This window comes from Juglans microcarpa x Juglans regia, chromosome 4D (genome assembly GCF_004785595.1).
Source record: "Juglans microcarpa x Juglans regia isolate MS1-56 chromosome 4D, Jm3101_v1.0, whole genome shotgun sequence".
In the NCBI taxonomy this organism is placed as follows: Eukaryota; Viridiplantae; Streptophyta; class Magnoliopsida; order Fagales; family Juglandaceae; genus Juglans; species Juglans microcarpa x Juglans regia.
This window is the reverse complement of record NC_054600.1, coordinates 21,334,255-21,348,236: the sequence shown is the minus strand read 5'-3', so window position 1 is coordinate 21,348,236 and position 13,982 is coordinate 21,334,255. Positions and strand designations below refer to the sequence as shown.

At 32.9% G+C, this 13,982-nt stretch overlaps 1 protein-coding gene across 2 annotated transcripts; it reads right to left on the bottom strand.

Annotated features, from left to right (window-relative positions):
• Window positions 1-1,249: 1,249 nt before the first annotated feature.
• LOC121259445 (endo-1,3;1,4-beta-D-glucanase-like) lies at window positions 1,250-5,140 on the bottom strand. 2 transcript variants are annotated; one of them, XM_041161039.1, is made up of 7 exons: window positions 4,694-5,140; window positions 4,103-4,124; window positions 3,007-3,130; window positions 2,691-2,781; window positions 2,453-2,542; window positions 1,755-1,852; window positions 1,250-1,549 (listed from the first exon to the last, which is right to left on the bottom strand). In XM_041161039.1, the coding sequence occupies exons 1-7, from the start codon at window positions 4,953-4,955 to the stop codon at window positions 1,403-1,405; spliced, it is 834 nt and encodes a 277-aa protein (XP_041016973.1). In that variant the 5' UTR covers window positions 4,956-5,140; the 3' UTR covers window positions 1,250-1,402. The 2 variants fall into 2 exon arrangements, with proteins under 2 accessions (XP_041016973.1, XP_041016974.1); XM_041161040.1 differs by lacking the exon at window positions 1,250-1,549 and having other exon boundaries at window positions 1,766-2,247; window positions 2,341-2,542; window positions 4,694-5,122.
• Between the last annotated feature and the right edge of the window lie 8,842 nt (window positions 5,141-13,982).

Sequence of the window (13,982 nt, the reverse complement as noted above, 5' to 3'; positions counted from 1 at the left end):
ATTATTTATGCTACGAAGATTTTCATAGCAATTAAATTTCATTCTAAAGTTTGTAGTTCAATGTTTTTTCTTCCCTTGCCTCCAGCAATCCTCTCTCCAGTAATGGTATATATCCAAGAGGACCTAGACTCGTGGATGGATATTAATACTTTGTATACAATATTTTGGTTCTATCGCATTGTCACATCCAAACAAATAGATAGTAGCTATTAGGGAAATTTGCCAGTGACTATTCTGAGTTTTTGGCTTCTTTCATGTCCATCTTCTCATTTTTTGATATTGATAATTTCTTGATTTGATAATTTTTGGCTTCAAAACCAATCCGCTATAGTATAATTATCTAGGCTTTGTTATACATCAGTCACTATTCATCTTCATACTCTATACTTGACAGTTTTTTTTTCCTCATAGAGTGGTGTGTGAATAGTGAATAGGGAGTGATGGGAAGATTAATTCTTTCGAAACACAATAATAATTCTAAATAAATAGGTGTGTGAAACAAGGAAAAGGGGGAGTCCAGCCTACAACAGTGAATAGCATAGCATCTTGATCTTGCTGGAAGGCTCATCCAAAACGTGTGTGTATCTTTGTTAATCTTTTGAGGTCAAAGATTACCAACACCATTACCAAGGTTGGTTTGGTGGGAACGCGCCATCATATTCGTAAGACTTCTGAATTGGACTGCAGAGAGCGAGTCAACCATTTAACCAACTGGCTCAGAAGAACGCCGCCGCCCACCACAAGGAGACATTCATTCATTCAAATTTCAATCAACCACTTAGCATCATTAGGTTAGGGATAGTGCCATTTCATATCAATAATAACATTAATAAAACTGCTCCAATTTCATGCCTTTTTGACCATTTTTGCTTGCATATTTGTCAACACCATTTCTCTTCGCTTGCATATATGTCAACACACTCTACTGCTGGCGGCTTAACTTTTGGTTCTCTCACCACCAAATTTCTATAAGCAAAATGATAAAGTATACCATTATTTTATATTTATATAAAATTAAAATTATTTTTAATAAAGTGAAATAATTTTATTAATTGAATTGTAAGATAATTGTAAAAGAAATATAAATGTATCGTTACTTGTCTTGTAATCTCGTGTTCGGATTGCAAAACAATTTGGATTTTCTTTGTGTACTGAATGAAAATAGAAGAACTCGTTGATTCAGCTGTAACATGTCCGGATTACTCCTTCCAATTTGTTTAGGTTTATGTAAATGAAGGACATCTACGTATATTTATAATAATTTTTTTTTTAAACAATCAAACAACACATTTAAGATTTATTCTTGGCCGCCAAAAAGAAGTTTTTGAGGTTCATTACAGTTCATGTAAAAAATTTCTAGGGTTACAAACAGGATTCAGAGTGATTTCACTTCCAAGGACCATTATGTTTTCTTGAGATACTTGGTCAGCCAATGCAACATGTCTTGATGGGATTCTTCAGCAGCCTTCACAGCCACCGGATCGGTATCGTTGTACCTTACTGTCCATCCATGCTTAACATTGGGAAATATCTTGATAAAATTATCAACCTGCAAATTGGAACCATTAATCCAAGTCGGAAACTTGTTTAAAACCAATCGGATTAATCCTCGCGATCATGATTCAAAATTCTCACAGAAGCTTATATTTAGGTATCATTTATATTAATTTCATAAACAAGTTGTCACGTGCAAGGCTCGTAGTCTAGTCTAGCAGCATGCCAAAAATCAGTATCTGAAGTTGGGGGGTCCTCACCTTATTTTTGGATAGAGCCTCCTCAAACTGTTTGAGAAGTTTGGCAGGAGTGCCCTTGTCTAATTCAGCAGCCAATATGGAAAGAGGAACCTTGACAGCTGAAAAAGGAAATTTTGATAAGCATTTGAAAGTTTTACCAGCATTGTATCATTAAATGCTAAAGAAAGTGCATAGGATTATAATAACTTCTATAAAGCTTGCCAAGCCCGTTTGAAAATCTTTCACTACAACTTGAAGCAGCTCTCCTACCACTCTTTTGTATCAGATAAATTAGGGCAATTTTCTCATCTCCACATGTAAGGTGTTTATGGATACCCAGAAGATGTACAAGGCTAGATATTTACAATTGAGAAATACTCTAGCCACAAAGTGATTACACAAAAGTAATCTCACAAACAAATGTGGCTTGATGTAATTTGACAGATTACAGATCTGACGGATCACATGAAGCCACGTTAGTTTGTGGGATTACTTATGTGTAATCCCTTTGTGGCTGTAGCACTCCTCTTTACAATTAGACAAATTAAGTAAAGCAATTGTCTTCTTTATCATCCTGAAGTCCCTGACTTGATAAGTTGATATACAGTATTGTATCTGTTCAAGGATTATTAGCCTTACATTCCGGTGGCATTTTATGTGAGAGTGCAAGATTCCTGTGGGTGAACCTTTAACATTTAAATTTGTATTAATATTCATACCCTCAATATCATCCAGAGTGACCCATGAAGGGTGTAACAACACTGCAGCTTTAATGTGATGAGTCTTTGACACTTTCACAATCACATTGCCTGGAAAAAAAAAATTAACACAAGAGACTAATATTTTAGCCAAGTTACCTCATTAATGCTTCAATCACAGATATCCTCAGCTTGATAATCCAAGCCAAAAAAGGGTTGGAAGATAAAATAAAAAAAAAAAGGTAATTGGATATCTCACCACCCCAGCAAAACCCTGCTGCTCCAACTGCATGTATGCCTTTACTTTTCAGAGCAGCAATTATTCGCGTAGCATTTTTGGAGCCGTCATCCTGAAGCAAACGGTTGAGAGGAATATTATAGCAACACTAGGAGCAGGATTCATGGCACAGCGTTCTATGCCAATATGATCTGAATGCAAATTTTACACTCACATCGTGATTTATGAGTCAGACAATGGCAAATAAATCACATTTGCTGGATAATTGATAACCCAAATTCATGACAGACAATTAATTATAACTTCAGATTTATTTTGAGAAGAGTTGGGTACAAACTGTTCCATGAGTTTTTAACCATTCTTGGACTGTCCTCGAAGAATTGGCTACATAGGGATCTCCAAAGAAGAAGTCGGGAACCACAGCATAGAATCCAGATTCAGCAACCTTGTCAGCGATTTTCCTTTGGAATGGCAGTTGAAAGAACTCAGCATAAATATTAAAAGAAAAAGTGCAGTCAAATTCATGTATGCAGAATCAATGTACTGTCCAATGTCATGCATATGTCCATAAATTAGAATAAGGATTATTATCAGAAATTGAAGAATATTAAAAAAAAAAAAGAGAGAGAAGAAAATCAATCACAGTAAATAACAGAATCAAGCAGCAGTAGATAGTGGGGATCAAAGCATGTTCTTCCTGAAACCTCAATTGCCGTTAGCTGCATATAAGTATTGTTCAATTTCCTCACTCTTCTGGGAATTAAATATTGAATTCACTGAATGAAGTGCCAGCACCATAAGCAGAACAAAACAAAGTCATGACACAAAGGGGTGAGGAATCTATTCCTCCATAATATGAGAGTTCAATGTTGAAGCTTAGAGTCGTCCAAGTTATTATTAAGTCAAAATCAACAAATAATTGCCTAAAAAAACCAACATAGAATCTATGGGAATCAAACGTTTTCCCATTTGAGCTTTGCAACCAAGAAAGCCACGGTTGAATTTAGATCATAACAGGTCATGCTAAGCTGTCTAGAATTTCGCACTCACCAGATCTGAGAGACCTACAACTAAACTATACAATTCTACTTAAAAAAAAAAACTATACAATTCTACTTAAGCCTTGGCTGAATATTTAATCTAAAGTATTGCCCTACGTAATCCCTGATCTTCTCCATATTTAAACAAGTTTACATGTCAGAAAGAAGAAAATTTTCCTAATTGAAAACCAGCTTTTTCTCCATTTGCATAAACATATTCTTTCTCAATGGCCAAAGGAAGCAAAAAAATTGTATCAATTTGAGTGAGCTGCAGTAACACAAAGCAGAAAAGGGGCAAGAAGGAGGTCCAGAGACAGCATACAAAGACTCCAGGTAATAACTAAGAAGTTAGCCAATCAATTGGGTGGGGGGGGTGTTGATAAGTGGGCATACCTCAAATGCGGAGCTTCATATCCTGCAAAGAAGAGACAAAATTGTTAAAATCATATAGGGGAGTTTTTAATTGAGAATATGAAGTTGGAAACTGAAAAAGGTTAGACATTTCCGAGTATGCACATGTTTCTTTGAATTAATTGATTTTCATTTAAAATATAGTCCCGACCCCCGAAGGGGAAAAATATATGGAATGAAGTGAGCGCAAATGATAATGAATCCAATTCTAAAGATCATACTTTAATCAATAGAAACGGAAACAGCCAGTAGAACAATTTGCAAAGCCAAGAAGCAAAATGAAACGATCCCCTTATAATGATGCGAGCGATTGGAAGGAAAATCAAGTTCCATAAAGTAATTAAGCATGAAAAACCACAGGTGGCCAAAACCCAGATTTTAAAAAGAGAACTGTGCATAAACAAAAACGTCACAAATTTTACGTGATTTGTTAGATCTATTTTACAATCTAACGTAGTACTGAATGAAGTAAGTTTGTGGATTTCCTGTTGTATAATCAAATCTAAGGTATTTCTCGAATAAAAATGCCGTCCTGACTCACAGTAGAAACAAAATAGTGAAGCAGGTAATTACCATAAACATCAGAAACAAGTAGGATTGCAAGCTTGGAACGACGATGGCCACTAACGTAAGCCTTGTGGCCTCCAATTTTGTGTACTGACCCAGCTCCATAGCTGGAGTTAACTACTGGAGGGTTCTCCAAGCAATGACGGCTTAAGGTGCCGTCCTCAGAATAGAAACCGAGAGGAAGAGATAGAAGAATGACAAGAGATAGAAGGAAAGCTAGCTTGGAGAGCGTTGAAGATAAAAAGGGAAGCTTCGGGAGACGAGCCATCTGAACCAAGATGAAGGCAACAGTGATGCTGGCTGGTGCTATTTGTAAGCAAAAAATGTCGTCCTAACGTTTGAACATGGAAACGGAAACTTGGGCACGAAAACTGTAAAATGGTAGTTGGTCCGCCTTTTATGGTATTACTTGCGCACGAAGGAATCAACGATTGTTGGCCTCAATTCCGGTCAACGCCTCAATTGACGTCGCGAGGGCATTTCTTTCTCTCTCATTTAATGAGATTAATTTTAAATATATTCTTAGACTGTGTAAGTATAGTATATTTTTTTTGAAAAATAATAAAATATATTATTATAAAAATTAATTTTTTCATATAATTTTTATATTTATTTATTTATTTATTTTTTAAAAAATCACGATTCTTGTGTACTCTATAACTATAAATAACATGATCGGATATAAAAATGTTATCCATGATTCTTTTATTTTATTGTTTTTTATCTATTAACAAATTTTGATTTTCAAGTTAATATGGAGGATATATTTTTATATTACTGCATGACAATATTTAATTTAATTAAGATAAGAATTTAAATTTGACATGGCAATCAATTTTTTTAATAACATATCTGAAATTGATAAGAGAATAATGCTTAAATGATGGTGAATAATACTTATCTTTGAGCTCAAGCTTCTAAAAACATCTCAAAGAAAAAAGAGATACATAAAATAAGAAAAATTATTCTTATCAATCATTATTCACTATCCCACACCTTATACCCTATGAAAAATAAATTCATACTCTATGAAAAACACTCTCACACCATATGAAAAAGTTATAAGTGTGGGGTGCGAGAATAAATAATGGCTGGTACATAATAAATCTCCATAAAATAGATCTATAATATATTTTGTACTATGTATAAAATAATATTAAAATATTCAATAAATTAATATCGTGAAATTTAATTTATGACTTTGTTTATTAAATTGTAAGCTCCTAGAAATCTTTGATACATTTTTTAAAAAAAGGCAGTGTTTATCTCACCACATTTTGAATGGCTTTATTAAATATATATATATATATATATATATATATATATTTGTCTTTGTTTATAATGAATACTTTAGAATTAGTTGTTGAATGGGTCCAAATTGGAATTTAAACATTTTGATCAAGACTTTATAATAACCATATATGTAATCTAATCAATCACATCTCAATGGTGTCACCTTTTTTTTTTCTCAAAAAATAAAATAATTGTTCATATTGTTATGGGAGGAGATACCTTCCCCAAGCACACACGTTAAGATGCCATAAATAAAGGTATATATGCCGATCGAACTACACCCACTACATTATGAGCAGTAAGATATAATTCATTCATCCATAAATATAGATATATATATATATATATATATATATATTATATATATATAGGTACTGCATGCATGCATGCCACCTAAATTAATATTCATCATCTATTTTTTAGCCATTTTTTAGCATTCAACATGATTCCAATTGTCTCGGCCTATGATCTGCAAAATCATTTCATCTTCATCTAATCTCTTTTGTGTTTTCTCTCCAATTAACCATTAAATCATAATATACGTAAAAGAAGTAGATTTAATTATTTATATTAACAAGCAGCTTACTCATACAATATTATACTAATCACAAAAGATTGTCTTTTATTGCAATGAGAACACATGAAATTGTTCAGCTGGACATTAATCTTGCAAATATTATATAGTAAAACGCATGCAAAAAGCTGGTTGCTTCTAGACTTTGTCAAAGAAGTTCTGCATTTTTATTTTACCCAAGTACAGAAACTCTGTATCTGTCCAAGATGATATATACAAATATATATATATATATATATATTTTAACGTTTCTTTAGTCAACAATTTTTCAGGGTTCTTAAATATATAATAATATATAGCATTCCAAATATCAACTTTCTTAGTCCACAAACAGTGCTATCATCTCTAGCTAGATATATATATTTATTGTATTGAAAAGTCTTCTTATAAGCGAGTTTACACATCAATTTGCACAACGATGTTGATATCTAAAACATCTGTTTAACGAAGCGATGCGAATTAAAAACGGAAACGATTTTCGCGAGATAGATGACCGTCTTATTCTCTTAAATTTTTTTTTTCTTTTTATTTTTCTTTTCAATAAAAAAGGCTATGTAAGTGTCAGAATGCGATTTAGTACATGAACTCAGTACGCGATTTGGTGCAGAAACTCGCTTGTACCTAACAAGGCTCTATATATATATATATATATATACATGGATGCAAAGAATATGTTTTTATGTGGTATTATCATTTTATCATAATGGTCCTTTCCTTTCTAAAAGGGTAAGGTGGATGTCTTTTCTTTCTTGAAGAAAGGTAAGGCTGTGGTTTAGGTTTTCTGTACTTCATCTTGGGTGAGATAGTGTTTAGACAGAAATTATGGCTGAAGAACTGGAACAATTGTGGGAAGGATTCACACCAACAGAGGAAGAGCCATAAGTAGTAAAACTTACAGAAGAAGAGACAAGAAGATCTAATATGCATGGTCAAAACTGCTTGTTCTGCTGGAAAAAAAAAATATCAACAAAGAAGCCTTCAAAGCTACTATGACAAAACTCTAGAATTCAGAAGGTTGGCTTATTTTTAACGAGGTGGGACATAATAGATTTCTAATTGAATTTCAGAAAGGTATGGACATGAAAAGAGTTCTTAATGGAAGACCTTGGTCTTTTGACAAATTCTTAATTTGTATACAAAAGTTTGATAGTAATACTCCTCCTAGTGATATGAATTTTACTCATGAACTCTTTTGGCTCCAATTACATGGTTTGCCTCTGGCTACCATGAATTTCGAAGGAGGGGAAAGGATAGGAGCTACAGTGGGGGAAGTCATGACAGTTGATGTAAATGAGGAAAGAGTTGGTTGGGGTAAGTATCTCAGAGTTAGAGTTAAAATGGATATTACTAAACCCCTTGCTAGAGGATGGATGATCAATATTGGAGGAAATTAAAGATGGATTGAATTTAAATGTGAAAGGTTACCTCTGTTCTGTTTTCAGTGTGGCACCATCAAGCATATAGATAGGGTCTGTGCCATGGAAAAAGCTAGAAGGAACACAATAGGAATAGGCAAGGCTCATTATGGCCAATGGTTGAGGGCTTCACCAACAATTTCTATTAGAATTGGAGAAAAAAGATTTGGGGCTAGAAGCAAAACTCAGCTTGATCACTATCCTTTATTTGTTGAAGGAAATGAAACAAGGGGAGGCTTAGTTAATCTGGCTGACAAACCATGGGAGGATATTATACAGAAAAAATATTAGAAACATTGAAGAAGACAAGTCAATATCAGCAAATCAATTGGATTCTAAGTTAAATATCAAGGGTGGTCTGCAGGAGGAATCTAGCATACTTTTAAGGAATGGGGCTTCCAGCTCATCAGAGATTGAGGAAATTGTAAATAAGAAAAAAAGTTAGAAGAAAAGAGCAAGAGTAGTACTTTTGGCTAGGGATGTTGATATGTTATCTGTGGGAACATGTTCAAATGAAACTAGTAGCAGGAAAAGACAGAGCTCAAGTGTAGATAGCACTGAACATCAAGGTTTTCTCAGGAAACAAAAAGATAAGCTCAGTCCTGAAAAGAGCATAACTCAGGTATCAATGGTGGAGGCTGTTCAGCAGCCCCACCAACAATAATGAGATACCTAAGTTGGAACTGTCGAGGGCTTGGGAACCCTCGAACAGTTAGAGAGCTTCACTTTATGGTAAAGCAAAAGAGCCACATGTCATCTTCCTCATTGAAACAAAAAGTAAGAGGGAGAAGATGGAAAAAATTAGAAATAAACTTGGTTTTGATAGAAGTTTTATAATAGACAGTAAAGGATACAGTGGGGGATTAGCAATAATGTGGAAATCTTTGATTCAAATAGATCTAGAGTCCTATACTAATTATCATATTTCTGTCAATGTAACTGATCCTGAAAATGGGAAGATATGGTTACTCACAGGCTTCTATGGTAATCCTTGCACAACACTCAGAGAGGGGAGTTGGCAATTTGCCAGATTCCAATTAGCTTACACAACAGGGCAGATAAATTGATGTGGAGAAGTACAAAAAATGGGCATTTTTACTATTAGAAGTGCTTATTATCTACAAGGAGAGATTCAAGAAAGAAAAATTGGCCAAAGCTCACAAAATCCCTGCATTGCAAAAGGCTGGACCAGAATATGGAAACTCGATATCCCTCCTGCTGCAAAGAATTTCTTCCTACCAAGGTCAACTTGTGTAAGAAAAAGATTTTAGAAGATCAGTTTTGACCTCTTTGTTTAAAAGAACCAGAAACCACAGAACATATTCTATGAGAATGTATCTCTGCAAATGATATCCTAGGACAATGTTCAATGAAGATCCAAAAGAGTAAGGTATCATGCAAGAGTTTTAAGGTACTACTTGAAGATATGTTTAGTAGCTTGGAAAAGAAAGAAATGGAAGAACTGTCCCTAACCTTATGGAATCTTTGGTGGAGAAGGAATGAATTTATTTTTAAAAACATCTTGATTGATCCTAAATTGGTACAAACCAGGGTGCTTCAAATGTTACAAGATATTGAGACAATGGAAACAAGGGCATCACACAGAGATAATAACAATATAACAAGAACTGGTACTTGGCAAAACTTACCACCAGGATTTAGCAAGATCAATTGGGACATGACAGTCAATAAAAGTCAATGTATGATTGGAATTGGTATAGCTGTCAGGGACGAGGAAGGCAACTTATTAGCCACCATTTGAAAGAAACATACTCTACTTCATGATCCACTGTTAGCAGAAGCAAAAGGAGCTATCACAACAATAAACTTTGGAGTTCATCTGGGACTGAGGAAGATAATTTTAGAAGGTGATTCCAAAAAAGTGGTAATGGATATTCAGAAACAACCAGCTAAAGATGCTTTGTCTACACTGATGGAATCTCAATGTATAGTAGATATGGAGGAAACAACTCCCTGTATTTAGCACTTGTTATGATCATGTTTAATCAATGAGATGAGGTTTTTCAAAAAAAAAAAAAAACAAAGAAAATCATTTTATCATAAAATATCATGTCAATTAAAATTTATACTTACAAAAATAATTTTAGTAACATCATATTTTGTGGTAATATAAAAATACTATGCCATATCGAGAGTACTTAATAATTTTCTAAAGTAAAAAAACATGAATTGTTGCTGGGCATCTGAGGTAAAAACTTAGAAAAGGTTGAGTACCTTTTAGATACAAAAATGATTTTATCTCATTTAATTATTATAATTTTTTTAAATTTTTAGATAAAATATATAATAAATAATTTAATTTTTTTAAATTTTAAAATAATAATAATATTTAAAAAATAATATTTTAATAATATTTTATTTAATTTTTAATTTTTATTTAAAATTATCTCATCTTACTGTTCAAATAGGCACGAGAAAGAGAGAAAGTACACATTCCTTCCATTTTAGAGAATTATCTGTTCTCTTTCTATTAAAATTCCTCACTTTCGATGAATTAATTACGATAAAAAGCTAATTATATCTTAACTTTTTATTTATTTATTTATTTATAATTTTGGCAAAGGAGCATGTTCCATCATCTTTACAAAAGAAAAAAAAAAAGAAAAGAAAAAGACTTGGTACTTCTGGCAAAAGTAAACGCAACGTACGAGACTCGCACTTTCGCATGCAATGAATGTGGACTCTTGAAACCACCCTCCTTGTGCTCTGTTCCATCTTCATTTTCATGCATTACGACGATTTTGAGGACCATAAAAGTAGGGACGTTGCCCCCACGTAACAATAACATCCACACAAGGAATTCGAGGAGGCATCTTCATGGCCATGGACCACCACATGCACATGCATCTTCATCTCCATCCATCATCCACACATTTTCAGTAACATGTCGTACTGACAACATTCTTCTCACACTCCCAACGTTTTTTACTTTGTAAATTTTGATATTAATGCTTGTAGCTAGGCGTTAGCACAATCCCAAGTCTACCCTTTAATAAAATAAAAGAAATATTTTAGTTATGAAGAGATTTTATAAAAATAAACTCACAAACTGATGTAACTTATCATATGATACATTAGATTATACAACTATATTTATTATAAAGTAAAACAAAAGGAGAATAGGATGAAAATATTACAAGTTGACATCAATTTCCCGTTCAAAATGTAGGTACTACCTATGAAAGTTGGGACTCCCCCCCCAAAAAAAAATATAATAGCATCCATAGAAGCATCATCATGGCCGTGAACCAGACACGAGACATGCGGTCTATCATTTTTTTGGATCGGACCGAACCGAATATCCAAAGGGACCGGACCAGACCGATACGGTCTGGTCGGTCCGACTTAATTTTTTTATTTTTTAAAATAATTAATAAAAATTTTTATTTAAAATATTAAATTAAATTAAGTGACTTATTAATGTGAATTATGTAACAAACTCAATAAAAAAATATTTTATATAGTCAATGATAATAAATTAGATGAAAATTATATTATTAATTTATATAATTACTATATAATTAACTAATTGATATTATATATTAGTTAATTCATAGAATATTAACAAATGTTAATAACATATTTAAAATTTTATATTGTTAATAGTGATATGTTAGATGAAGATATATATATATATATATAATATTGTTAATTTATAGAATATTAACAAGTATTAATAATATATTTAAAATTTTATATTGTTAATTGTACAATTATTATATATAAAATATATATAATTTTTTTTTTCATTCGGTCCGGTCTAGTTCGGTCTGGTCCAAAAAAACTTTATACTATGGACCAGACCGAAAAGTTTCGGTCCTCTAAAATGTGGACTGGACCGGATCGACCGGACAGTTTATCACCCCTAGCTAAAAGGCCAATTTGGATGGGAAAGGAATGTTAATGGAGACAGGATGTTTGAGGGAAAATGATAAAAGATGAGTGATCATAATCCGTATTGATCATCTCATGTCAACTGCAAACAATTCTCTCATTGCTTTGTGATAAATGCAAGGTTGCTTTTGAAAAATTATTTTATTAAAGGAGAAAATTCACGACATTTTACTGACAATAAAAAATAATTATAATCCTGTTTGAAAAATATATATATATTTTCTTTAATTCGGTCAAAAATATTGTAAAGTGGGATGTACTCTTTGGCAATTAAAAATATTATTTGTGTGTTCTTTCATCTTTTAGCAATTAAAAAATATATTTCCAATATGTTAGTTTTGTTTTATTTTGGCGTGTTTTCGTTTTAACCCTATTAAGGGGTGCTTTTTCGGGTGATCCCTTTTTTGCATAGGTTTTGTTCCTCCTTCTTTCTAAGTTTTGTGTTTCTGAATTTATTCATAGATCCAGAACTTCATCTCTATTTTTTTTTTTTCTTTCAGACTCGTGTGTGGTGTTGAGTCGCTTGGAACGGCCGCAGTTGGGGCAGGAGTTGGTCGAGAGGGGCGGGCAATGCTATGGCCAATTGGTCGTGCGGTGAAGATTGTGCGTAGGAGGTCTTCTGCACAGTGGAGGCTGGTGTTCGTGCGAGCTGGGTGCTCGTGCCATCTGGGTTTGGGATGCTGATGCTTGCGGTAGACGCGCTATTCGAGGCTCACGCCGATGCTCGTGGAGGTGGTGGTAGTAGAGAGGGAGATGGCCTTGGGAAAGAGCGGTGGAGGGGGGCGATGGGCAACGTAAATCGCAGAAGAAGAAGAAGAAGGTAGAAGAAGACAGTAGCAGAAAAAGAAAAGAAAAGAAAAGAAAAGAAAAAAGAAAAAAAGGAAAGTAAAAGGGGGGCGGCCCACTTGTTTTTTTTTTGTGTTTTGGTATTTTTTATTGTGTAATTTTCGGTTTTTAGTGTTTAATAAAAAAGAAATAGGCTATTTTAGACTTGATGTCCATAGTAGCAGAGTCCTGTATTCCTCTTGTATGGAAGGATGGAGGGGGCTAATGCTTCTCTTCTTTGTAAGAGTGGTCGTTTAGTTCTGTTTTTATAGATCGCTCATTTTGTTAGGAGAGTTTTATAGAAGTTAAGACAATGTCCGCCATAAATGAATTTATGTGTGGGGATACCCCTGAGCAGATGTGTGTAGTTTGACTTGTAGTTCGGGTTTGTCCTGTATTTATAAGTCACAGATGTAATTTCAATTTATGAAATGAAATAAAGTCTATTTAAAAAAATTAAAAAATATATATTATTTTATTATTAAATCCATACGTAGAGTACACCATCCATATCATTTAAATGGTAAGATTTGATTTATAAGATTCAAATTTTAAAATTTATCTTTCAAATCAAATTATATTATGTAAGCAATAGACCGGCTTAATAATATAATTTTTTAAGAAAAAAAACTATTCTATTATGAAGTCAGTGTGTAGAGCAATACATCATTTATAATACTTAAATGATAATATTTGATTTATAATATTTAAGTTTTAAAATTATCTTTTAAATTAAATTATACTATGTTAATATGTGTATTATCCATACCGAGTTGTAAATAGAATTTCTCGAGAAAAAAAATAACACAAATCTAATGGGATTTCTTGTACCATTATCAATGATGTCATTGCTAAAAGCTTATAAGCGTTGTTACTCTCCGTATGATATCTTATAATCTAATTTGTATAATTATACTTAAATTCAATTTCTTTGTAGAAATGGATTTTGATCTATTTTTTATTTTGATCTATTTTTAAATATTTCAATATAATTAACTTATATTTTTTTTATAAAAAATAAGAAAAAAAAAGTATGAGATTATGATATTAAAATTACTTTTGGGCCTCATATTAACAGTAATCGACTTAAGAAATAAATCAATTGGCCCAATGGACTCGTTTGGACCTTGGTAACGGTACTCATTGAGACATTGCGCAGGACAAAAAAGTCCTTCACTGTTGTTGCATCGACTTTAATTTCAAAGAGGAGCTTGTAAGGCAAATAATAGTTGACTTGATAAAATTAGGAGAAATGCTGTAGGACGGTCGGCCT